The sequence below is a fragment of the Procambarus clarkii genome, chromosome 13 (genome assembly GCF_040958095.1).
Source record: "Procambarus clarkii isolate CNS0578487 chromosome 13, FALCON_Pclarkii_2.0, whole genome shotgun sequence".
Taxonomy (NCBI): domain Eukaryota; kingdom Metazoa; phylum Arthropoda; class Malacostraca; order Decapoda; family Cambaridae; genus Procambarus; species Procambarus clarkii.
The window spans coordinates 50,033,956-50,060,918 of NC_091162.1; the positions used below are offsets into that span (position 1 = coordinate 50,033,956).

The 26,963-nt window shown below is 44.8% G+C and overlaps 1 protein-coding gene across 1 annotated transcript; it reads right to left on the minus strand.

Annotated features, from left to right (window-relative positions):
• Positions 1 to 781: 781 nt before the first annotated feature.
• On the minus strand, positions 782 to 26,573 carry LOC138364492 (piggyBac transposable element-derived protein 4-like). The gene is made up of 3 exons (XM_069324137.1): positions 25,142 to 26,573; positions 24,447 to 25,003; positions 782 to 853 (listed from the first exon to the last, which is right to left on the minus strand). The coding sequence occupies exons 1-3, from the start codon at positions 26,571 to 26,573 to the stop codon at positions 782 to 784; spliced, it is 2,061 nt and encodes a 686-aa protein (XP_069180238.1).
• Between the last annotated feature and the right edge of the window lie 390 nt (positions 26,574 to 26,963).

A 26,963-nucleotide genomic window follows, 5' to 3' on the forward strand; every position in this document is an offset into this window, starting at 1 on the left:
GACAATATGCAACTGAAAACTCACACCCCATAAGTGACTCGAACCCATACTGCCAGGAGCAACGCAACTGGTATGTACAGGGACGCCTTAATCCGCTTGACCATCACGACCGGACATAAGGAAGTGATATCCGAAGCTATTTGAACCACTTCTTGCCGGCACTCGGATGGTAATCTTGGGCATAGCATTTTATCAAATCACCTCATTCTTTGGGGCACACGTGAGGAACACAAATGTGAACAAGCCTGAATGGTCCCCAGGACAATATGCAACTGAAAACTCACACCCCAGAAGTGACTCGAACCCATACTGCCAGGAGCAATGCAACTGGTATGTACAGGGACGCCTTAATCCGCTTGACCATCACGACCGGACATAAGGAAGTGATATCCGAAGCTATTTGAACCACTTCTTGCCGGCACTCGGATGGTAATCTTGGGCATAGCATTTTATCAAATCACCTCATTCTTTGGGGCACACGTGAGGAACACAAATGCGAACAAGCCTGAATGGTCCCCAGGACAATATGCAACTGAAAACTCACACCCCAGAAGTGACTCGAACCCATACTGCCAGGAGCAGTAGGCTTGTTCGCATATATATATATATATATATATATATATATATATATATATATATATATATATATATATATATATATATATATGTATATATATATATATATATATATATATATATATATATATATATATATATATATATATTCTTGTTCAACATTTCTCTTGTTAGAGTAATGTCATGGGCTTGTCTCATGTGATTCCTAGGGGCACCAGATTGAAGATGGCATCTTCAACTTGAAGATGGCATCTTTGCCATCTTCAATCTGGTGCCCCTAGGAATCACATGAGACAAGCCCATGACATTACTCTAACAAGAGAAATGTTGAACAAGAATACTTGCATAATAGACAAAACCCAAGATTCAAGAAGATTACAAATTCTTGAGGCAATTCACATAAGAATAGAGCGACCTACCATGAACACCCAAATCACGGAACTATTTACTCTACCCACCATGAGAGTAAGGACAAGACAAGAACATATCGATGCCAACACAGAAGACAATGTCCAACATAACAGGCCAATTACACTGGATTAATCTTTGTGTTTAGATAGGAGATGCCTCGTATGGGCCAATAAGCCTTCAGCAGCCCCTATGTTTATCCCTTATGTATCCCCCCATGTTTTCACCTTCATTGTATTATCACCTGACCTAATGCGGGTATAAAATCAACTAGTATTGTAAGATCTGTTCACTTGAGAATGAACCATGGAGGTTCGAAACGTCGTGCAAATTATACAAATAAGTGTAATACACTCTATAGTAAATCACTTCTTTTCTTCACCTTAAAAGTACGAAAATGAGTTTTGGAGAACTCCTATTTCAATTAAGCCCTGATGCTAAGAAAATAGTTAGAGGGATAGAAGCCCTAAACCAGAAAATAATAAATACAGAATATGCGGTCATATTCAATGAAACATGTTTGAAAGAAAACCTGCTGCCAGTATACACCAATATATATATATATATATATATATATATATATATATATATATATATATATATATATATATATATATATATATATATATATATATATATATATATATATATATAATAAAATTTGTGAGTTTACCACCTCTGGTGCCAATGTGGGGACCCATAGCCTCGGAGAAGAAAATAAAAAGTATTCAGAGGAGACCTTGTGGTCTCTCACTGAACACTAAAATTATCTTCTCCTACCACCCCCATTCTTTTGTATGTACACATATATATTTGCTTTATTTGAACCTTGTTACAAAAAAGGAGTTATATATAGGTTACAAAGATGGTTAACATAGGTTGTCGAGTTCCTCCAGCTCCTCAGATGGCGGGCAGGAACCCTGGATGCAGTGCGCATTTCCCCTCTGTATCGCCACGCTAAGGCGCTGGAAAAGAAAGCTGGCAGCTCTAGGGTCCCTTGTTGTTTCAATGAGCCTAGAACCCAGTTCCTTCAAAAATCTGGTAACACTTTTACCCCAGGCGCCGAGTGTCTCAGAAGCATTGGGGACAAAATTGTAGTGGTGATCCAGTTCTCTATACTTACGGAATTTGGCTGCATCCCTGTGGGTGGCAGCGCCACCTGGTTGTGCAACACTGAGGTTAATGTAGGTGTTAGCCAGGGTTGATACGCACGTGTAGTCCCATACCAACTGCTTGCCATTCTTCCAGGGGTTCACTGTGATACCATCTGGGCGACTAATAAGAGCATCAGAGTTACGAGGCGTTAGGTAATGGGGCTCTCTTTCAGCTGGGCATCCAGCTGTGGTGAGGCTCCTCTTGATGATGTCGTTAACTTCACTGTGCCTCGAGTGCCATCCTCCTGTGCTTTGGAAGAGTAGGCCATGGTGGCCGTACCTGTCAGCCACCACCTCGCCGCAAATACACCTATATCTGGTGTGGATTGGGGCAGCAAGGCGATGGGCCACAGCAATTCGGAGGGCATGTGGTGTGAGACGCGTGTCAGTTGCCGACATTGGGGTTGCTAACAGGAAATCCCCTGCATGTGGGGCTGCTACTGCTGTGAGGCGAGCAATGTCGTGCTGTGTTGTTGCAGCACCCAGGCACTCTGCAGCAACTTGGTCTACAATGAGGCCATCCCAGCTGGATTGCTTGTGGGCTTTTGGGGATAGTGGTTGAGGTGATGGGCCTGCACGAGAGGCTCACTCTGTGGCACTGCGTGTAAAATTGTGATCATGTACACCTGCCAGCTGATGTAAGTGGGCAGGTAGAATTTCCTTCACAAGGTCGTCGGATGCTGATAAGGAGGACAGGAAGGCTAGAACAGTGATTTGCGTTGCTTTTCGAACTCCGAGGCCCCCAAGTCTTATGGGAAGAGAGGCTTGTTTCCACTGTAGGTCATCAAGAGAAAGGTTAAGGGCGTTTTCTAGCATTGATTTCAGTAACCGGTCATACTCACTTAGTTTTTGGCTACTGTAAGATGGTGAACACCTCAGAAAGTAGGTTAACCTGGTGAGGGACAGACATCTGGTGATGAGGTAGAGTGCATCATGAGCATCAAAATCCTCAATCCTCCCATCCATCCTCTTAAGGTCGGCGATTTTCTTATCAAGGACCTAATCGATGGCTTTCAACCCCAGGGGAGCTCCTAGGAGTGTGCTGTCTTCAGGTTTAGTTTTATGGATATTTGGCAGAAGACCCTCTATTCTCTCTACGATGCCCTGGTTGGAACATATTATTTCACATTTAGAAGGGTTCAGGGTGAGGCCTAAACTGCACCTTGCTCCTGGATTTTTCTGATGTCCTCCAAGAGGGAGTCTTGGGAACCAGCTAGGGTACCATCATCCAAGAACCAGACGTTAAGCTCACTGGACAGGACCTCTGTGATTTGTTTGATGACTAAGCAGAAAAGGAGAGGAGCAAGGGGGTCACCCTGTTGGACGCCTTCTCGCGAGTCAATTTCATGTTCGCCAAAAAGTAGCTTAAGGTCCATACTGTAGCATGAATGTACAAAAGGGTAGAGGGAAGGGAAATGACTATGAACCGCACGGAGACAGCATCCCTCCGCACCAAATTGAAGGCATTTTTGAAATCTAGCTTGATAAGGGCCTTTTCGTCTGTGATGTTGGCGATGAAGGCTCGAGCTGCATGGGCTGCCGCCTCACACCCTTGTGGAATGCCGAACCCGAGCTGTTTTGGCTTCAGCATGTTGGCCGCTGCATCACTAACTAGCTGCCTTTGCGACGAGACGCCGGAGAGAATTGCCCACAGCTATTGGCCTGATCCCTCCATCCTTTTTCTTTAGAGCACAGAGAGATGCTCCAAAAATGATAGGTCTTATGGTCGCTGGTATGTTGCCAGCTAGACATGTGTTGGTGAATCTGGTTAGTTCCACCAAGAGGTTCTTTGCAATGTCACCCAGTGCAGGGTTGAGCATTTGCTTGTGGTGGTTGGGTTTTAGTCCTGTGAACCCACCTGCTGATCCTGTAGGGAAGGACATGGCTGCTTTATGGACCACAGATTCAGCCACCCAGAGAGGTTCTGCTCCGGTAGCCCCCACTTGTACAATGTCGTCCTCACGCGGAGCCCTGGGTGGGTGTTTCTCCCTTAGGGCTTGAGCTGTTGCGGCATCTCTGTCGGCAATTGAGTCCTCATTGGTGATGACTCTTATTGCGCCAATAGTATTTCCTTCTTCTATTTTCTTGGTGACTGATGTTCTGATTTTTGATGTCTCGGATATGGCACTGTTGCTCTTCCTGCCGTGGGTGTTTCTCGCGCGAGTGGGAAGGCGCACCTGGTTGTCCTCCCTGGGAAAATCATTTATAGCTTTGATGACCGAGGCAGCTAAGGTCTTGTCTCTCCTTGCAGGGGTGGCTAGACATATGTTGCCAAACAGTAGGAGGTTGTGCCATGCTTGGGTCGTTCCAGGAGAGTCGTTGACCTTTCTCAGGAGGGCAGATAATTTGGCTGCAGCATGGGGGCGGGCTGTTTAGGGATGTGTTGCAAGGTTCTGGCTGATGTTGCTTTGATAGCTTCTAATAAGTTTTCTGTGGGAATGAAGGTCTGGGCGGTGTTTTGCCTTACGGGCGGTGTGGGCTGTTGATTGGTGTTCTCCCTGGGAGGGCGCCCAGAACCCAAACACCTGGCTCTGTTATAGTAATGAAGGCGCACATTATCGTCACTCAACCGGATATAACATACCCGGTCACATGTCTGACATCTGCCTTGTCTACCCCTGCTTGATGGCTCATCTTGGCTTGGAGAAACCTGGCTGTCTGTTGAGAGCTGCGACATGGGCGGGCGCTGGGCGGCGGGTGGAGACTGGAGGGTGGGCGGCGGTTGGAGGCTGGGGGAATGATCAGCTGGCCGTGGCTCTTACTACTCAGACGAGTGGTAATACATATACCACCTCTATACGAAGTGTGGGTATACACCCACTACACAATATGTGGGTATACATTGGGTGAGTGGGTGGCGTAGACACACATGGGCGCCTCCCGGGCCCTATGGGAGGGTGGCAAGGTGGCCTCGTGGGTGGGGAGGCGACGTGGTGGGGTGGGTAAGAGGGGGAGAGCTGCAGGTACTTCCCGGCCTAGGCGCAGTGTGGGGGCGGGGGACAGGGTGACACTAACACAGGTATAATTCCCCCGTATATCACTGCACAATAATGAATGAATCACACACTTGTAATCTGACTCACTGCACGTGTGATGTACTCACAATATGATAGATATGTTGCGCCAATTATCGCTGACAACGTAACTTGTTCAACAAAACTTTCAAAAAAGAAAAACACAAAACACTATTTGGCACACGGGTAACCCCCACCTCTCTCTCCTGACCACACAATACCCCTCACTTGCCCCCCACCTCCCCTCACTATGGGAGGCCTGCAGGGTCCATCATGGCCCCTCATTCCAGCCTCCATCACTCCACACTGCCAACCCACCTGTTTTGATAAGTTTTCACATAGATGGTACACCGTAGGCACTTCCGGCCACTCCCACGTCTGCTTGGTGTATTCACGGTGAATATGGTTGAGTCTTGGTACGGTGAGGTCAAGATGTCTCAGGGTAATGGCTGAGAAGGCAGCAGCTCCTCCGCCACACGTCCGTCCCCTAGGCCTCTCTCTCTCTCTCTCTAAATATATATATACATTATATATATATATATATATATATATATATATATATATATATATATATATATATATATATATATATATATATGTCGTACCTAATAGCCAGAACGCACTTCTCAGCCAACTATGCATGGCCCAATTTGCCTAATAAGCCAAGTTTTCATGAATTAATGTTTTTTCTACTACCTAACCTACCTAACCTAACCTAACCTAACTTTTTCTGCTACCTATCTTAACCTAACCGATAGAGATAGGTTAGGTTAGGTTAGGTAGGGTTGGTTAGGTTCGGTCATATATCTACGTTAATTTTAACTTCAATAAAAAAAAATTGACCTCATACATAATGAAATGGGTAGCTATATCACTTCATAAGGAAAAAATTAGAAAAAATATATTAATTCAGGAAAACTTGGCTTATTAGGCAAATCGGGCCTTGCATAGTTGGCTGAGAAGTGCGTTCTGGCTATTAGGTACGACATATATATATATATATATATATATATATATATATATATATATATATATATATATATATATATTAAAAAGTTTCAAGGCCTTGACAATATTCTCAAACCCAGAGAAATATGGTAAACATAACACATTCTTTGGGCGAATCCTTTCACTACATACATTATTATAATATGTACGACGAGCTTTGTTACGACAAACTTCCAAAAAATTCAGTGGGTAACAAAGCTTAAGACCAATCGAATCAATATTCTTAAATTCTTCATTATTAAATATATATATATATATATATATATATATATATATATATATATATATATATATATATATATATATATATATGTGTGACAATGTCGTACCTAGTAGCCAGAACGAACTTCTCAGCCTACTATGCAAGGCCCAATTTGCCTAATAAGCCAAGTTTTCCTGAATTAATATATTTTCTCTAATTTTTTTCTTATGAAATGATGAAGCTACCCATTTCATTATGTATGAGGTCAATTTTTTTTATTGGAGTTAAAATTAACGTAGATATATGACCGAACCTAACCAACCCTACCTAACCTAACCTAATCTATCTTTATAGGTTAGGTTAGGTTTGGAAGCCGAAAAAGTTAGGTTTGTGCAGTGTTGTTATCAGGTTTACGATATTACTACCCTAGGAGCTGTGTTGAGGGTTTAAGGGACCTCTATGATTATTCAGGGGAATTCACAGTACTAAATGAGAGCAGGCAATTGATTTGTTAATTGCCTTGCTGAGGTAAGTGTGTGCTCACAGTAGTCCTTTGCAACGGTTGCAAGATAAGGGGGGCAGTAATATTGGTATACTCTTGTTGTTGCACAACCGTGTGTCATTACTGTGTGGTCATAGTAATTAACGAGTTGCAGTAGCTGCAACCGTATGTGGGCAGTGCATTTGTGTTGTTGCATGCATTTGGAGTGTGACCTATGTAACACTGGGGTTACTTTGTTTCTTTAAGTTGTGTTGAGGACTTAAGGATTCAGTGAGTTAATAATTGGGGTAATTAACTGGATAAGGGGTGCACACTTATTGTTGAGTGAGTGAGAGCTGTTATGAGAGAACAGTGTTGAGCTTGAGTGAGATACGTCTCGGGTGCAATTAATTGTCCGTGTGACAACTAATTGACCACTCTAGCTAATTATGTAATTAGCCTTCTCATCATGAATTCACGTAGTGAGAGAGGATCTGTCAGAGTCTGTCAGTATTTGTGTTAACGTAATTTGCTCGGGACTAATTACCTTTCGGGGGTATAGCAATTAGTGGCTCATGATAATTAGTAGAGTAATTAACGTCTGGAGTCTTGAGGACTCAGATGACTCGGTAAAGCGAGGTCATGGGGCTAGCATAACTGGATATAATAATCATATCCTGTCTGAGGACAGTGGATTAATTGCACTCATGTTAATTAGGGTAATTAACTCATTTCCCGTGAATTCACAGTGTTTGATGAGACTTGCTTAGGTAGTGCGGAGTGAGACGTATTTATGTATGATTAATTATCGGTTCTGGTGACAGTTAATTAATTGCTCGGAGTTAATTAGGGTAATTAACGCTCAGTAAAGTAAATTTTTGACACAGACTGTTTAGAAGCTACCAAGTTAGGGTAGGCTTAGTCATCGTAACTCAATGGGGATGTAATTAGTGGTCCGTTTCACCTTAATTAAGAATTACTCACTGAATACTTGCAAGGAGTCAAGTGTGATGTAATATAAGAGAGTTTTGAGTTATTGTTAACAAGATGTCATGTGTTGATGATTAACGTAGAGTACCATCATGTTGTTGTCTATGAGAGACAATTGTTTGTGATTACCGTAGTACTTTGTTGCTGACTGCTGTGATTAGTCAATTAACGTAATTAATCACATAATCAGTTTGGTAATTGATTAAGGCAATTTCTTTTGTTTATCGTCGGGTGATGAGAGTAGAGTAACTTCGGGATTACTGGAGCTGTGTCCTAGAATCCCACCTTGTCTGACTTTTTTACTGTTTACAGTGCAGCTTCTTGTAGGGAGTTGCAACGAGTGTTCACATTAGGTTGTGATAGGGGGAGTCACTGTTGGACTACCCGCCTAGTTACGGGGGTCACTCCTGTTTGGAAGGAGGACCCTTAAGCTTGTGATTAGAGTAGCTGTCAGGGAAGCCATGACACTATTGATTGCATGCTTGTGTCTTCAGTGGGCATCATTGTTCAGTTAGTTCACTTGTCAGCACGAAGTGTCAGCAGGATGGAGCCTGCTGTCATTTCTCGAGGGGCTGTTGAATAGCTGTGTTGTAATTGCCACTGGATGGACAATAACGTAACCATTCGCTGTGGTATAACTTAGTCTGTGATATTTTTTTTTTATTTGCAATATTGCGTCATCAGTGGGCACAACTGTGTTCAGGTTAGTTCAGTATGCAGCCGCACAGCAAGGGTTGCTATTTAGCTGTTTGTTATCGTGCCACTGGATGGACATTAACGTAACGTAAACTCGGTAACGTAGTAGTTAGTCTCTTGTTATCTATAAATTGTTATGTTATAGAAAACGGTCTTTGATGTCAACCCTTCAACCATTCTTTTCCACCCATGTTCTGCTTTATACGATTAAATGTTGATGTGATCTTGATATGACGGCTGTCATTGGGAAATCGAATTCCAATTCATAGCGCCACATCATATATAAATATTTGATTGTGAGAACCCGTCGGTTACCCTTTATTAGTTTTAACGTCCTGTTTAACTAGGAGGAGCCAGCGGCCTATTGTGGACAGGTTTTCACCCCCCTACTGGTGGAGGCCTGGCGGTTTGCTCCTGCTTTTCCTTTTTCTATTGGACTCATGCTTAACTGCCGTGAGCAGCCTTTAAACTTGTAGTCCACCTCCTAAGGGAGGTAGGCGTAGAAAAAAATCTCACACATAGTGTGGTGCTGTGGCCCAGGGCGAAGTAAGTCTTAACCACCTTCCAGAGAATGGTTTGGTGCCCCTGGCCCGAGAGCTTGGTAAGTCTTAACACCCACCCTGAACATGGTGTAGTGCTACTGGCCCCATATATGGGTACGTCTTAATCCCCTCCCAAAGCAAGATGTGGTGGTTCTGACCCAAGGGCAGAGTAAGTCTTAACCACTGCCTGGAGCATGCTATGATGCCCCTGGCCCTAGGGCGGGATAAGCCTTAACCCACTGGCAGGAGCATGTGTAGTGCTACTGGCCCAGGATGGGGTAAGACATAACCTAATCCCGGAGCATGGTGTGGGGCTCTTGCCTCAGAGCGGGGTAAGTCTTAACACTCACCCGGAGCATGGTCTGGTTCTCCTGGCCCCAGGCAGGAAAAGTCTTAACCCCCGCCCGGAGCATGGTGTGGTGCTCCTGGCCCAGGGCGGGGTAAGTCTTAACCCCCACCCGGAGCATGGTGTGGTGCTCCTGGCCCCAGGCAGGGAAAGTCTTAACCCCCCCCCCCCCGGGGTTAAGACTTTCTCCCGGGTTTCTTCTTTTGATGGGGGGTACTTATGTATATATAGATGTTTCAAGTATTTCATCCTCAAACAGAGTTTCATATAATTTTAGGGTTGAGGATACAGTAATGTTGAGACAGGATTTCCGCCTCAAACAGTGAGGGAGTAGTAAGTGGAAAGCCCAGAGTTGTGCAGCCACTTGCTATGGAGAGCTGGTGAAGCCAGGATATGATTTGGAGCGCTACTGGGTTGTAGCAGCTTAGACCGTTGTATGGTGATGTTCAATTTTATATGTCATGAATTATGTACGTTTTCTTTGTATAATAAATGTTAGGTGGCTTTTGCCCTTGTGCTGGTGAGGTTTCCCAGAAAGGGAGAGAAAGAAAGATGGTCATGGCTGCAGATATGTGACAGTAGACACTAATTCACAAAAGGGGTATTTAGGAGATCATTCCAAACAAGGAGAGAGTGGGGAGTCATGGCAGCTCGAGTAGGGTGTGTGTACACAAGACAACGAGGCCAGTTTGGGAGCCACACCGCTAAGTAGGTGACGCTGAACCACTCCCCAAGATCAAGATGCATACAGAGTACTCTCCTGGGTAAATTACAAGCACCTAAGTGTCCATTGCTGGTCAACCGACGGTAGCGGGAGAGTGGCTGCCGAGGTTGGCTGTTTATTTCTGTCTGGGAGGTATTGAGAACGCTGTCCACCTGTATGCAAGTAACAGTCTGGTGCAATGATCAGAGATCATTTTTGGGTTTTAAAATCCACAACCAGCTCAAATACCCTTGATGTGAGACCCCTCACCCAGAACTGACCCTGTCATCCCTACCCCATTCCAACCATGTTCCCCCTTCCCCTTTCCCTCCCTGTCCCCGCTTTCCCTTCATCCCATACCCTCCCTATCCCCCCCTCCTCCTCACTCCATATCCTCTATGTCTCTCCTCCCTCCTTACCCCATTCCCTCCCTATCCCACCTTCCCTTGACCCTCCCCCCCATCCCTCACCAAGTATCCTCCGGGACCCTTTTAACCACCTCACAAATCCTCACACCAATGGAACAACTTCCTCCATCAGCAGAACGCTCACCAAGAATGGAACATGAGAATGAACAGAAGAAAGTGAGCTTCAAGGCAATGTACACTGACATAGATGGTATTATAAATAAAACAAGCGAACTTGGAGAATGGGCACTAGAAGAAAACCCAGACATAATAGCACTCACAGAAGGAAAGCTGATGAAAACCATAACAAATGCAATGTTTCCACAGGACTACTATGTAGTGAGGAAAGAGAGAAGGAAGAGGAGGAGGTGGTGTAGCTCTGCTGATAAGAAAATACTGAAGTTTTAAGGAGATGGTTATTCAGGGCTGTGAAGATTTCAGTGACTGCATAACAGGTACCATAGCAATTGGAGGAAAATAATTATAGTAGTGGTCATATATAACCCCCCCACCAAACGACAGAAGACCCAGACAGGAATATGGTAGAAACCACATGGCCACTATTAATATAATACAGAGAGCAGCTTCTGTCGCCATCAGGAACGGATCCAGACTACTAATCAAGGGAGACTTCAACCACGGAGAGATAGATTGACAGAACAGAGACCCACATGGAGAGCTAAGCTGCTGGACGTGGCAACAAGAAACTTTCTAAGCCAACACATCAAGGGACCGACAAGAATGAGAAGAGAGGATGAACCAACCATGCTTGATCTGATATTTACCCTAAATGAGTCGGATATAAGTTAAGTTGGAAACATCCTTGGGAATGAGTGATCACAGTGTATTAATCTTTGAGTACCTGGTAGAGCTAAGATTTATCTCCCCCATCCCCCCCCCCCCCAAAAAAAAAAATAGGAAATAAAATGGCTGGCGTACTGAAAGGGAATTTATAAGATGAGAAAATTCCTAAGGGATATACCAGGAGACAGAACTCAGAACTAAGTCCGTACAAAACATAATGGACTATGCCACCCAGAAGTGTCAGGAGGCAGTAAACAGGTTTATCCCGGACCAAAAGGAAAAAACCGAGAAGCAAAACAATAAACCATGGTTTAATAGGGCATATATGGAAGCAAAGGAACTGAACAAAATGGCATGTAGGAATTTTCGAAATAACAGATGATCAGAAAGCAGAGAAATTGTGCAAAGAACCAGGAACGTTAGTGTGAGAAGAGAAGCTGAGAAAATGTTTGAAAATGATATAGCTAATAAAGCCCAGAACGAACCAAACAACTCCACAGTCACATAAGGAGGAAAACAACAGTGATTAACAGGTGATTAAACGGGTGAGGACAGGTGAACATAGAATAACAAAGAGGTATGTGAAGAACTCAACAAGAGGTTCCAGGAGGTCTTCACAATAGAACGAGGCGAGGTTACTGTCCTAGGAGAGGTGCAGTAAACCGGGCGGCCTTAGAAGGGCTCGGAATTACAAGAGATGAGGTCAAGAGGCATCTGTTGGATTTTGACGTGAGAAAGGCTGTTGGCGCATGTGGAATCTCACCATTGGTATTAAAAGAGTGTGCAGAAGCACTTTGCTTGCCACTTGTCAAAGTGTATAGTAGGTCACAAGAAACGAGAGACCTACCAAATATATGGAAGACGGCTAATGTAGTCCCAATACACAAAAAGCGTGACAGACAAGAGACCTGAGTGCCTGAGGCTATCTACTTGTGGGCGGAGTTAGTTACTAGGTTCTCCAATATATACTCGGAGAGCAGAGCATACAAAAAGCAATAGGAGCCAGCCAGCAGAGCAGAGGAGAAGACAGCCTAGCCAGGGAGGCTGTCAGCCGGCGGGGCGGGACCGTCTCTGTCAACTACAGACCATCCCCCCCCCTTCCTCTCTATCCAGCTATAGGGAGACACTTGGTGAGTTGAACATTAAGGTGACTTGGTCGTGTTTACAAATGTTGTGTGAGGATCATTGGCAGTCAAGTTGTAGGGTTGTAGGTCGAATTCTTGGATTATGACTCACTTTGCACTTTGTATCTTGAACATTAAATTAAATGGCTTAAATTATGATACTTATCATGAAAAATATAATTGATGAATTTATTGTTTAAATTGTCTTTAACTTTGTTCCCTAGAGTTTTTGAGTTGAGGTGAGAAAGCCTCTGTGGTTACTGGTCTCATGAGTTAATGAGTACATGATACAGTTGGAACAGACTAATAATGACATGGTAATAACATCTTTTGGTACAGACACGTTCCATTCCTTGTCTTGTAGGTACGGACAAATGGTCTTGAATGGATGGTGGCAGCATTTCGTCTTCCTTCTTCTACTCTTTTACTTCTACTATCTACTCTTCTACTTCTGCCTATCTACTCCTCTCCCTCCACCCCTCTCTAAACTCTCACTTTCAACTGACGACCCTCCTCGCTTCTCCCACCTCTACCTCCCTCACCCCAAACCCTCACTAATTACTTCATTACTCATCTTTTCCCTTTCGTTTCTCTTATATGTTTGTGGCAGTGAAATGTATTCTAGAGTTCTCTAGAGTTTCGGGTAGCTGATCAAGTTACGGCGCCTTGTAGTCCCAGCACCTAGGTAGTCAAATACCTAGGTTACAAGGTGATGTATGAGAGAGGCTGCCGTAGGAACTCTGAGAGTGCTCTAGAATAGTTAGCTAACTGAGGACGGGATAACGGACTAGAGGGAGCTGTTTCCCTCGGCCTCGTTAGTTAACTGAGGGGTGGAATAATGGACAAGAGAGAACTATTTTCCCCACCCCCCATTACAGCGGAACCAAAGAGCCAAAGCTCAACCCCAGCAAGCACAAATAGGTGAGTATATACACACACACACACACACACACTTACGTACCAGTGAGCTCAAAACTTAGTTTTTGGTCGTATGAAGGGTACAGCAACGCAGTGATAACGCAACATAGTGAATTCTTGTAACGTTGGATGAGAAAAAAATTGAAAAAGAACGAGATTGTGGCAAGACGGTGGCACCAGAGGCCTGAGAAGGGAAGAGCTTGGACCACCACGTGGGAGGACCTCTGGCGGGGATGTCAACAATTAAGGCGGACATCGCTTCATAAATCACCTAATTGTGCTGTGGGATGCTTACTTGGAGGTGAGTGCCTCTCAAAGTCAGTCATACAAGGTGTACAGTGTTTTTTATATATAGTAATTAGCTTTGAACATAAGTTAATTAAAATACAAAAAGTAGATCAAGAGCCTCAGTTTGGTACTAGTTTTCTCACACCTGTGTGTTACATTACACCGCCACTGACTAGACCTACCCCCCCCCCACTTCACCATAACACGCCAGTGTAAACACACACACACACACACGCACGCACAAACCAGCCTACCGTCAACCTCACCCCTCACCCCAGGGACTGACCCTCCATTCCTCACCCCCCCTGATTGTCCTCCTTCCTTTTCCCCCCCTTCCCGCTCTGCCTATTTCCCTCTCTTCCTCAATCTCCCTCACTCTCTTTCACTCCCCTTCACTCCCCCTCTCCCTTTCACTCCCTCTCCCTCCATCCCTCCACCAGTTAACCCAACCCCCCCACCGTGCCAGCCCCACAATAAACACACACACACACATGCACACAAAGGCACACACAGACACACACACATACACACACACACACACACACACACAGGTCAAGCGGGATGGTAAGACAACAGAATGAAGCTGGAGGAGAGGGACTGGACGAGTCATTCATGGAGATGATGGCTATGGCATGGAAGGAAGTCAGTGGGGAATTAAAGGACCTGAGGGAAACTATATGTAAGCTGCAGATAGAACTAAGCGCAAGAGGAGATAAAACGCCTAAAAACAGGCCCTCCTCAGACTCTGGTCCAGGGGACCAACCCCCAGGTACCAGGAGATGTAGCAATGGCAGGAACCACAACAATTGGCCCAACCTTTGCTGAAATGCTGAAGAGCCCAGGAGCAATGTCCACAGTCAAGGAAGTTGTAATGAAAGCAGTAACCTCACAGGAGGCAGCTAGATGCACAAGCCAGCTAATGGAAAGGAAAAGAGCTGTAGTAGTGGTAGTTGTGAAGGAACAAGACGGCACCACAAGGGAGGAATCAAGGAATAAAGACAAAGCTGAAGTGGCAGGGATATTAAAGGAGATAGGAATGAAAGGGGATGAACGAGACATAAACCAGTTTTTCCGGATTGGCCAGTACAACAGAGACAAAAAGAGATTGATCAAGGTAGTATTCAAGATTGAGAACATCCTAGTAAAGAAGAGCAAATTGAGGTATGCAAAGAACTACAAAGAGGTATATGTTCAGAGGGACATGACCAGAGACGAGATAGTAAGGGCAGTAGATGCAAGGAAAAGGCGCAAGGAGAGGGAAGGGAGCCAGGGAACCTCAGCCCCCAACCCAGCAATCCCAGAGGGGAATGGGGAGCCCAAATCCAGCAACCCAGGAACCCCAGGGGGAATGCAACACCCCAACCCACCACCCAATAGGGCCCCTCCCTACCCTTCAGCACAAACCCTTCCTTGCCCCTGCACAATGCCCATCAGGAAACCCAAATCCTCCCCCTCCCCTTACCCCAAGTAGCCCCTGCTTTCCCAGCCCCTGGTCTTCTCCCTGCCCCAAGCAGGCCTGAGCAAGACCAAAGCCCTCTATCCCCCACTCCATCTCCCTCCAAACCCCTGTCAACTACACTGCAGGAGGGCGTGCCCTTTCCCCAAGCAATCCCTGCTCTCTCACCCCCAGGACTTCTTCCTGCCTCAAGCAGGCCTGAGGAAGACCTAAGCCCTCCTTCCCCCACTCCACCTCCCCCTGAACCCCTGGAAACTACCTCACAGGAGGAGGAGCCAACCCAAGTAGCAATGACCATAGAACAACTTCCTACACTTGTGGGGAGTGAGGGTGAAATTGGATATAAGAAAGTGAGCTTCAAGGTAATGTACTCAAACATTGATGGGATTACCAATAAAGCAAGTGAACTGACAGAAAGGGTGCAAGAAGAAAACCCTGATGTAATAGGACTAACGGAAACAAAATTGTCAGGAGTCATAACAGATGCTGTGTTTCCATAGGACTACTATATAGTAAGGAAAAAGAGGGAAGGGAGAGGAGGTGGAGGAGTGGCCCTGCTGATAAGGAAGGACTGGAGTTTTGATGAGATGGAAATTCCGGGCTGTGATGGATTCAGAGATTATATAACAGGAACTATAACAATGGGTGGACCTAAGATAATAGTGGCAGTCATTTACAACCCTCCCCTAAATGACAGAAGACCTAGACAGGAGTTTGATAGGGACAACATGGCAACCATTAATATAATAGAGAGAGCAGCTTCAATTGCCTGCAGGAATGGCTCCAGACTCTTAATCATGGGCGATTTCAACCATGGAAAGATAGACTGGGAGAATGGGGACCCACATGGTGGTGCAGATACGTGGAGAGCTAAACTCTTGGAAGTGGCAACAAGGAATTTTCTGAGCCAGCATGTCAAGGAACCCACAAGAGTGAGAGGCAATGATGAACCAGCTAGACTCGACTTGATATTCACCCTGAATGAGTCAGAAATAAGGGAAGTCAAAGTTGAAGTCCCCATAGGAAAGAGTGACCACAGTGTACTGACTTTTGAGTACTTGGTGGAGGTAGGGATAACCTATCCAAGGATGGGAGTAGAGGGAAAAAGACTGAATTACCGAAGAGGAAAATATGACGAGATGAGGAGCTTCCTCAGGGGAATACCATGGGAAACAGAACTTAGAGACAAAAATGTGCAGGTCATGATGGATTTTGTCACCCAGAAGTGCCAGGAAGCTGCAGACAGGTTTATCCCCGTCCAAAAGGAGAAAAACGAAAAACAACAGAAAAACCCATGGTTCAACCAGGAATGCAAGGTAGCGAAGCAACTGAGTAAAAGAACATGGAGAAACTACAGAAATAACAGAACACCAGAGAGCAGGGAGAGATACCAGAGGGCCAGAAATGAGTACCTCAGAGTGAGGAGGGAAGCAGAGAGACAGTTTGAAAATGACATCGCGAGTAAAGCCAAGACCCAACCAAAGCTGCTCCACAGCCACATCAGGAGGAAAACAGCAGTGAAGGAACAAGTGATGAAGCTACGAAAAGCAGAGAACAGATACACAGAGAATGACAAGGAGGTGTGTGAAGAACTCAACAAGAGATTCCAGGAGGTCTTCACAATAGAACAAGGAGAAGCCCCTGCACTAAATGAGGTGGTGGCAAACCAAGCAACCTTGGAGGAATTTGACCTCACCAGTGATGAGGTCAAAAGGTGTCTGCTGGAGCTGGATATGACAAAGGCTGTTCGGCCTGACAGAATCTCACCATGGATACTAAAGGAAAGTGCAGAAGCACTAAGTGTGCCACTCTCTATGGTGTATAACAGGTCACTGGAATCATGAGACTTACCAGAAAGTTGGAAGACAGCTAACGTGGTCCCAATATACAAAAAGGGTGACAGGCAAGAGGCACTGAATTACAAGCCAGTTTCCTTAACTTGTATACCATGCAAGGTGATGGAGAAGATCGTGAGGAAAAGGCTCGTAGAGCATCTGGAGGGAAATAACTTTGTAACGCACCACCAACATGGGTTCAGGGATGGTAAATCGTGCCTCACAGGTTTAATAGAATTTTATAACCAGGCAACAAAAATTAGGCAGGAAAGAGAAGGGTGGGCCGACTGCATTTTCCTGGATTGCCAAAAAGCCTTTGACACAGTACCCCATAAAAGGCTGTTAAAAAAGTTGGAGCAACAGGCAGGAGCAAAAGGGAAGGTGCTCCAGTGGATAAGGGAGTACTTAAGCAACTGGAAACAGCGAGTAACAGGGAGGGGGGAGACATCAGAGTGGTGAGATGTCACCAGCGGAGTCCCACAGGGATCAGTACTTGGACCCATCCTGTTTCTAATATATGTGAACGATCTTCCGGAGGGTATAGACTCATTCCTCTCAATGTTTGCAGATGATGCAAAAAATATGAGAAGAATCAACACGGATGAAGATAGACAGAGACTACAGGATGACCTGGATAAACTGAAGGAATGGTCTAGAAAATGGCTGCTAAAGTTCAACTCGGGAAAGTGTAAGGTGATGAAATTAGGCGAAGGGAGCAGGAGGTTGAACACAACGTATCATCTGGGAGGTGAAATCCTGCAAGAGTCAAAAAGAAGAGAAAGACCTGGGGGTTGATATCACACCGAACCTGTCCCCAGAGGCCCACATCAAAAGAATATCATCAGCAGCATATGCTAGACTGGCCAACATAAGAACTGCCTTTAGAAACTTGTGTAAGGAATCTTTCAGAACCCTGTATACCAATTATGTAAGACCAATCCTGGAGTATGCAGCTCCAGCCTGGAGTCCATACCTAGTTAAACACAAGACAAAGTTAGAGAAGATTCAGCGGTATGCCACCAGGCCCGTCCCGGAACTGAGAGGATTGAGCTACGAGGAAAGGCTAAAGGAGCTGAACCTCACATCCCTGGAAAACAGAAGAGTAAGGGGAGACATGATAACCACCTACAAAATTCTCAGGGGAATTGACAGGGTGGACAAAGACAAACTCTTCAGCACGGGTGGGACACGAACAAGGGGACACAGGTGGAAACTTAGTACCCAGATGAGCCACAGAGACGTTTGAAAGAATTTTTTCAGTGTCAGAGTAGTTAATAAATGGAATGCACTAGGAAGTGATGTGGTGGAGGCTGACTCCATACACAGTTTCAAATGTAGATATGATAGAGCCCAGTAGGCTCAGGAATCTGTACACCAGTTGATTGACAGCTGAGAGGCGGGACCAAAGAGCCAAAGCTCAACCCCCGCATGCACAATTAGGTGAGTACAATTAGGTGAGTAGACACACACACATACACACACACAAACACATACACACACACAAACACATATACACACACACACACACACACACACACACACACACACACACACACACACACACACACACACACACACACACACACACACACATATATACACATACACACCATATATGGGTTTCCCTCTTTGCCCTGATCTTGCCAACTCTACGTGGAACACTTCGAAACTGTTCTTCTTCTTCTTCCTTCTATTGATACTCGTCCCTCTCTCTGGCTTCGCTATGTTGATAACATTTTGCTTCCTGGCCTCATGACCTTAGTCTTTTCCATCCTTTCCTCTCCTCTCGTAACAGTCTGGCTCCTTCCATCCATTTCAAAGTTGAATGGGAATCAAATTCCCTCCTTCCTTTTCTTGACGGGGCCTCCCCAGCCTGGCCTCCCCAGCCTGACCTCCCCAGCCTGGCCTCCCAAGCCCGTCCTACCCAGCCTGGCCTCCCCTGCCTGGCCTACCAAGTTTGGCGTCCTCAGCCTGTCCCCCCAAGCCTGGCCTCCCAAGTCATTCTACCTAAGCCTGGCCTCCCCAGCCTGTCCTCCCCAGTCTGGCCTCCCCAGCCTGCCCTCCGCCGCCTGGCCTCCCCAGCCTGGCCTCCCCCGCCTGGCCTCCCCAGCCTGGCATCCCCCGCCTGGCCTCCCCAGCCTGGCCTCCCCAGCCTGGCCTCCCAAGCCTGCCCTTCCCAGCCTGGCCTCCCAAGCCTGCCCTCCAAAGTATGTCCTTCCAAGCCTGTCCTCCCCAGCCTGGCCTCCCCAGCAAGGCTTTCCGAGCCTGATCTACCCAGCTTTGCCTCTCTAGTGTGACCTCCCACGCATGTCCTCCCCAGCCTGGTCTCCACAGCCTGGCGTCCCCAGCCAGGCCTCCACAGCCTGGCGTCCCCAGCCTGGCCTCCACAGCCTGGTCTCCACAGCCTGGCGTCCTCAGCCTGTTCACCCCAGCCTGGCCTCCACAGCCTGGCCTCCACAGCCTGGCCTCCACAGCCTAGCCTCCACAGCCTGCAGCGCTGATTATTTTTAAACACTATTTCCTATTCAACTTAATACTTGGCGCTGCTCCCAATAATATGGTGGTGGTAGAATATTGTGGTGGTAGAATATGGTGGTGGCAGAATAGGGTGGTGGTAGAATATGGTGGTGGTAGAATATGGTGGTGGTAGAATATGGTGGTGGTAGAATATGGTGGTGGCAGAATATGGTGGTGGTAGAATATGGTGGTGGTAGAATATGGTGGTGGTAGAATATGGTGGTGGTAGAATATTGTGGTGGTAGAATATTGTGGTGGCAGAATATGGTGGTGGCAGAATATGGTGGTGGTAGAATATGGTGGTGGTAGAATATGGTGGTGGTAGAATATGGTGGTGGTAGAATATGGTGGTGGCAGAATATGGTGGTGGCAGAATATGGTGGTGGCAGAATATGGTGGTGGCAGAATATGGTGGTGGTAGAATATGGTGGTGGTAGAATATGGTGGTGGTAGAATATGGTGGTGGTAGAATATGGTGGTGGTAGAATATGGTGGTGATAGAATATGGTGGTGGTAGAATATTGTGATGGTAGAATATGGTGGTGGTAGAATATTGTGGTGGTAGAATATGGTGGTGGTAGAATATGGTGGTGGTAGAATATTGTGGTGGCAGAATATGGTGGTGGTAGAATATTGTGGGTGTAGAATATTGTGATGGTAGACTATGGTGGTGGTAGAATATGGTAGTGGTAGAATATGGTGGTGGTAGAATATGGTGGTGGCAGAATATTGTGATGGTAGAATATGGTGGTGTCAGAATATGGTGGTTGTAGAATATGGTGGTGGTAAAATATGGTGGTTGTAGAATATGGTGGTTGCAGAATATGGTGGTGGTAGAATATGGTGGTGGCAGAATATGGTGATGGTAAAATATGGTGGTTGTAGAATATGGTGGTGGTAGAATATGGTGGTGGTAGAATATTGTGATGGTAGAATATGGTGGTGGCAGAATATGGTGGTGGCAGAATATGGTGGTGGTAAAATATGGTGGTTGTAGAATATGGTGGTGGTAGAATATGGTGGTGGTAGAATATTGTGATGGTAGAATATGGTGGTGGCAGAATATGGTGGTGGCAGAATATGGTGGTGGCAGAATATGGTGGTGGCAGAATATGGTGGTGGCAGAATATGGTGGTGGTAAAATATGGTGGTGGTAAAATATGGTGGTGGTAGAATATAGTGGTGGCAGAATATGGTGATGGTAGAATATGGTGGTGGCAGAATATGGTGATGGTAGAATATGGTGGTGGCAGAATATGGTGGTGGTAGAATATGGTGGTGGTGGTAAAATATTGTGGTGGTAGCATATGTTGGTGGTAGAATATGGTGGTGGTGGTAGAATATAGTGGTGGTGGTAGAATATTGTGGTGGTAACATATGGTGGTGGTGGAATAATATGGTAGTGGTAGAATATTGTTATGGTAGAATATTGTTATGGTAGAATATGGTGGTAGTAGAATATGGTGGTGGTAGAATATGGTGGGGGTAGAATATTGTGGGTGTAGAATATAGTGAGTGTAGAATATGGTGGTGGTAGAATATGGTGGATATAGAATATGGTGGTGGTAGAATATGGTGGGGGTAGAATATGGTGGGGGTAGAATATTGTGGGTGTAGAATATTGTGGGTGTAGAATGTGGTGGTGGTAAAATATGGCGGTGGTAGAATATGGTGGTGGTAGAATATGGTGGTGGCAGAATATGGTGGTGGTATAATACGGTTGTTGTAGAAGATGGTAGTGGTTGAATATAGTGTTGGTAGAATATATTGTGGTAGAATATGGTGGTGGTAGAATTTGGTGGTGGTAGAACATGGTGGTGCTAGAATATCGTGGGTGTAGAACATTGTGGTGATAGAATATGGTGGATGTAAAATATGGTGGTGGTGGTAAAATATTGTGGTGGTAGCATATGGTCGTGGTAGAATATGGTGGTGGTGGTAGAATATGGTGGTGGAATAATATGGTAGTTGTACAATATTGTTATGGTAGAATATGGTGGTGGAAGAATATGGTGGTGGTTGAATGTAGTGTTGGTAGAATATAGTGTGATAGAATATGGTGGTGGTAGAATATTGTGGGTGTAGAATATTGTGGGTGTAGAATATTGTGGTGATAGAATATGGTGGTGGTAGAATATGGTGGTTGTAGAATAGGGTGGTGGCAGAATATCGTGGTGGTAGAATATGGTGGTGGTAGAATATTGTGAGTGAAGAATATTGTGGTAGTAAAATATTGTGGTGGTAGCATATGGTAGTGGTAGAATATGGAGGTGGTAGAATATGGTGGTGGTAGAGTATTGTGGGTGTAGAATATGGTAGTGGTAGAATATGGTGGTGGTAGAATATGGTGGTGGTAGAAAATGGTGGTGGTAGAAAATGGTGGTGGTAGAATATGGTGGTGGTGGTAGAATATGGTGGTGGAATAATATGGTAGTTGTACAATATTGTTATGGTAGAATATGGTGGTGGTAGAATATGGTGGGTGTAGAATATGGTGGGTGTAGAATATGGTGGTGGTAGAATATGGTGGTGGTTGAATATAGTGTTGGTAGAATATAGTGTGATAGAATATGGTGGTGGTAGAATATTGTGGGTGTAGAATATTGTGGGTGTAGAATATTGTGGTGATAGAATATGGTGGTGGTAGAATATGGTGGTTGTAGAATAGGGTGGTGGCAGAATACCGTGGTGGTAGAATATGGTGGTGGTAGAATATGGTGGTGGTAGAATATTGTGAGTGAAGAATATTGTGGTAGTAAAATATTGTGGTGGTAGCATATGGTAGTGGTTGAATATGGTGGTGGTAGAATATGGTGGTGGTAGAATATTGTGGGTGTAGAATATGGTAGTGGTAGAATATGGTGGTGGTAGAATATGGTGGTGGTAGAATATGGTGGTGGTAGAAAATGGTGGTGGTAGAAAATGGTGGTGGTAGAATATGGTGGTGGTGGTAGAATATGGTGGTGGAATAATATGGTAGTTGTACAATATTGTTATGGTAGAATATGGTGGTGGTAGAATATGGTGGTGGTAGAATATTGTGGGTGTAGAATATGGTAGTGGTAGAATATGGAGGTGGTAGAATATGGTGGTGGTAGAGTATTGTGGGTGTAGAATATGGTAGTGGTAGAATATGGTGGTGGTAGAATATTGTGGGTGTAGAATATGGTAGTGGTACAATATTGTTATGGTAGAATATGGTGGTGGTAGAATATGGTGGGTGTAGAATATGGTGGGTTTAGAATATGGTGGTGGTAGAATATGGTGGTGGTTGAATATAGTGTTGGTAGAATATGGTGGTGGTAGAATAATGTGGGTGTAGAATATTGTGGTGATAGAATATGGTGGTGGTAGAATATGGTGGTTGTAGAATAGGGTGGTGGTAGAATATGGTGGGTGTAGAATATGGTAGTGGTAGAATATGGTAGTGGTAGAATATGGTGGTGGTAGAATATGGTGGTGGTAGAATATGGTGGTGGTAGAAAATGGTGGTGGTAGAATATGGTGGTGGTGGTAGAATAAGGTGGTGGAATAATATTGTAGTTGTACAATATTGTTATGGTAGAATATGTTGGTGGTAGAATATGTTGGCGGTAGAATATGGTGGGTGTAGAATATGGTGGTGGTAGAATATGGTGGTGGTAGAATATGTTGGTGGTTGAATATAGTGTTGGTAGAATATAGTGTGGTAGAATATGGTGGTGGTAGAATATTGTGGGTGTAGAATATTGTGGGTGTAGAATATTGTGGTGATAGAATATGGTGGTGGTAGAATATGGTGGTTGTAGAATAGGGTGGTGGCAGAATATCGTGGTGGTAGAATATGGTGGGGGTAGAATATTGTGGGTGTAGAATATGGTGGTGGTAGAATATTGTGAGTGAAGAATATTGTGGTAGTAAAATATTGTGGTGGTATAGCATATGGTGGTGGTAGAATATGGTGGTGTTAGAATATGGTGGTGGTAGAATATGGTGGTGGTAGAATATTGTGGGTGTAGAATATGGTAGTTGTAGAATATGGTGGTGGTAGAATATGGTGGTGCTAGAATATGGTAGTGGTAGAATATGGTGGGGGTAGAATATTGTGGGTGTAGAAAATGGTGGTGGTAGAATATGGTAGTGGTATGCGCGTACGCCGGACGACTCAAATAGAAAACGGAACAGAACGTCACTTTTGTGAGTCGATTTCATTTCAAATTACGTCCAAATTTAGCCATATCGCGCATACCAGCCAAAAGTGACGTTCTTTTTAAGAGGACGGGTTGGGTAGAATATGGTGGGGTAGAATATCACTTTCGCGCACCCCGCGCGCCACCCCTCCACAGGGCGATATGGGCCCCAGCGTGTCATGGAAGCGCGCGTCAATTCCGAAAAGTGTATACTCTCTTCAACTTTGTCACCTCAATTTTCGTTCTACGAGATTAAATTTGGTATCATTGTGTTCGCAATAAAATTCTCTACAGCACTAAATGCATATAAACTCCAAAAGCCCGGCTAATTACCCGCAGCAAGCAGAGAAAGTGCGAACGAGTTACCCGGGAGCGCGCAAACATGATAAAATGTTTTCACTATTTTCACTCTGGTCACCTCAATTTTCGTCCTAGGTCTTTCATTTTGGTCTCAATGGGTTCGTAATAGAATTCTCTAGAGGAATATTAACATATAAAATAAAAAACCTGGTCACGCTCCAACCGCCGACGAGTTGAAGACGGGCCACGCGTTAGCCGTGAGTGAGTGCTCAGACGCCTTCCAGCTACACTCCCAATTCCTGCCCACATATGTTTAGTATTATTTCCTGGTGGTAATCTCAATTTTCGTGTTACAGCGCTCATTTAGGTATGAAAATGTTCCTAATAGAATTCTTCAGATGGATATGTGCATATAAGGGCCAATTGAAGAACAACATTGCCTGTACAATACGGGAAAGTATGAACAAAAAAAAATAAATAAATAAATAATAAAAAAATTTGCACTTACCACCTCAGTGTTGTGTGTTGAACATGACATGGGTTGAACATTTGTTTTATCCACTCCACCTGCCCAGAATTTTCTCTTTCGATGGTATTTGCTGTAGCATGGTGCAGGACACAATGCCACATCACACGTCTTGCACTTATAGTGTGTGTCCTTCCTTTTACCCGACAATTTGCACACACGACACCTCAGACGTTTCTGTATCTTTACTTGGGTATGGGACAAGTTTCTTTTGAGGCGGTCTGGATTATCCACAATACGGGGTCTTGTTGCAGCAGAAGCACCACTAGTGATAATCACAGCCTCGTCTCCTGACTCAGATGATGAAGGTAAGTCTGCAGGTACAGGTGAAGTGAATAGTGGGCGCCTCACACCTGAAGGTCCTGCTGTTGGAGCTCTGGGTGTTGATGGTCCTGGTGTTGCAACATTGGCTCCAGTGGCATTGACATCAGCAGCATGTGGGATGTCATCATCTTCCTCAGGCCAGTTACTAGACTTATAGAACAATAGTGCAGCGATGACTTGTTCATGGAAATGGAGTAATGTCAGTTTCTTTCTATCTGTTGTGTAGTAGTTGTACATCACAAAAGCATTGTAGATAGCCATTTGCACAAAATAAAAGGTCATTTTCTTCGTCCATTTGTGTGTTTTCCTTGTGAAGTGATAATATTTGATCATTTGGTCAAAGTGATCAACACCTTTCATGTTTGTATTGTAGTCACAGATTGCATTCGGCTTGTTGACAGTTACCTGCTGCACTGAGGTTGTTCCATCACGATTCCGTACTCGTTTTCTGCGTTGAACCTGTTGTGTTTCTGCATTGTGGCAATTTGTTATGAGTGAAACAATTCGTTTATCTTTCCACAAAATTATGAAAGTATTGTCTTTGCGTTTGAATAAAGTTTTATCTATTGGCACTTTACCCTTTGCTTGCATCTGAAGGGATTTAGGTGCACCACGCTGCAGTCTGAGGGTACCACAGGTGTATACCCCTACTTGAAGTAGTGCCTCACTCAATCTGACCGAATTGTAATAGTTGTCCATATATAAATGGTAACCTTTATCCTTCAGTGGTTCAATCAAGGCCATAACTGTGTCAATCGTCTTTTTCCCAACTCCTGAATAGATTTCAAAATCATAAATGTAGCCACTGGTGGCTTCAGCTAGCATGTAGAGCTTTATTCCGTATTTATCTGGTTTATTGGGATTATAGGTCTTGAAACATAGACGGCCACGCCATGGCATTGTCCCTTCATCCAAACTCAAATTTTTATTGGGAATGTATATTCTCTTGAATCTATTCAGGAGATATTGCATGAGTGAGCGAACTTTGATAAGTTTGTCAACTCCTTGGCCTGGTGGTATGGACTTATTGTTATAAACATGGAAATATTTAGCAATCATTTCAAATCGCTTACCTGTCATGAAGGTGTTGAAACAAGGTATGTGCCAAAATCTGCCTGTTTGCCAATACATTCTAAGTCTTGGCAACGGGCAAATACCCATCAAGATCGTCAGTCCCATATATCTAGCAATTTCCTTCACTGTCACTGGTTGCCATCTATGCTTTGTACTTTGCCCAGTACCTGCCTTATTTTGGGAAGCATATAAATTTGTTTCATAGGCAATATATTTCAGTAATTTTTGTGTCAGAAAGAGTTGAATGAATCCAAGAACAGTGGTAGGTACAGGAACAGTCAAGCCTGGTGTACCTGTAAAATTGTCCACAAAGGGTGCAGTATTGTCACTACACCATCCATCATCAGAATCTGTTGGTGCTGGGGTACGTGTGGTACGTGTGGTATGTCTGGCTCTAGCACGAGCTCCAGTACCACGCCGTGCATGAGTGGCAATCTCGACCTCAGACTCCTCACTGTCCTCACTTTCATCACTTTCAAAATCCTCATCGGCCGTCTCTGTTTCTAAATGTTCACTACTTGCATCAGTATCAATACCAACATCAGTTTCATCACTAGATGACCCAGACAAATCGTCAAATACAGCCTGAAACTTTGAGGGAGTTAGTCTCACATGCTTGTACTTCTCCTGTACACTACTCAGCTTCTGCTTTTCACGCCTTTCTTTTGCAATTTTCTTCCTGGAAGGGCCTTGTTCATGATCACTATCCATCGTGGAGTAAGCGTAGATAGTTTCTGAAGCCGCAGTAAGAAATATAGCCACGGAAAATAGCCGAAATGTTCACACGTTTGAGAAGCGAGGGGAGGCGATACCGGTCACAACAGTGGAGCGAAAACAATGGGCCGACGGCGTGTGCCGCGCCGCCTGAGGGCCACTAGGCGCAACAAAGAAAATGGGAAGACATCGGCGCGCATTTTAAAACCAGTCCCCAAAAAATCGGATAAAAACCTGATTTTTGGCGAATTTTTAAAGTGGATGACGCAATGCTGCGTCATCCCCGGCATTACCGCCAGTAAACGGATGACGCAATGCTGCGTCATCCCCGAGCGAAAGTGATATGGTGGGGTAGAATATTGTGGGTGTAGAATATGGTGGGTGTAG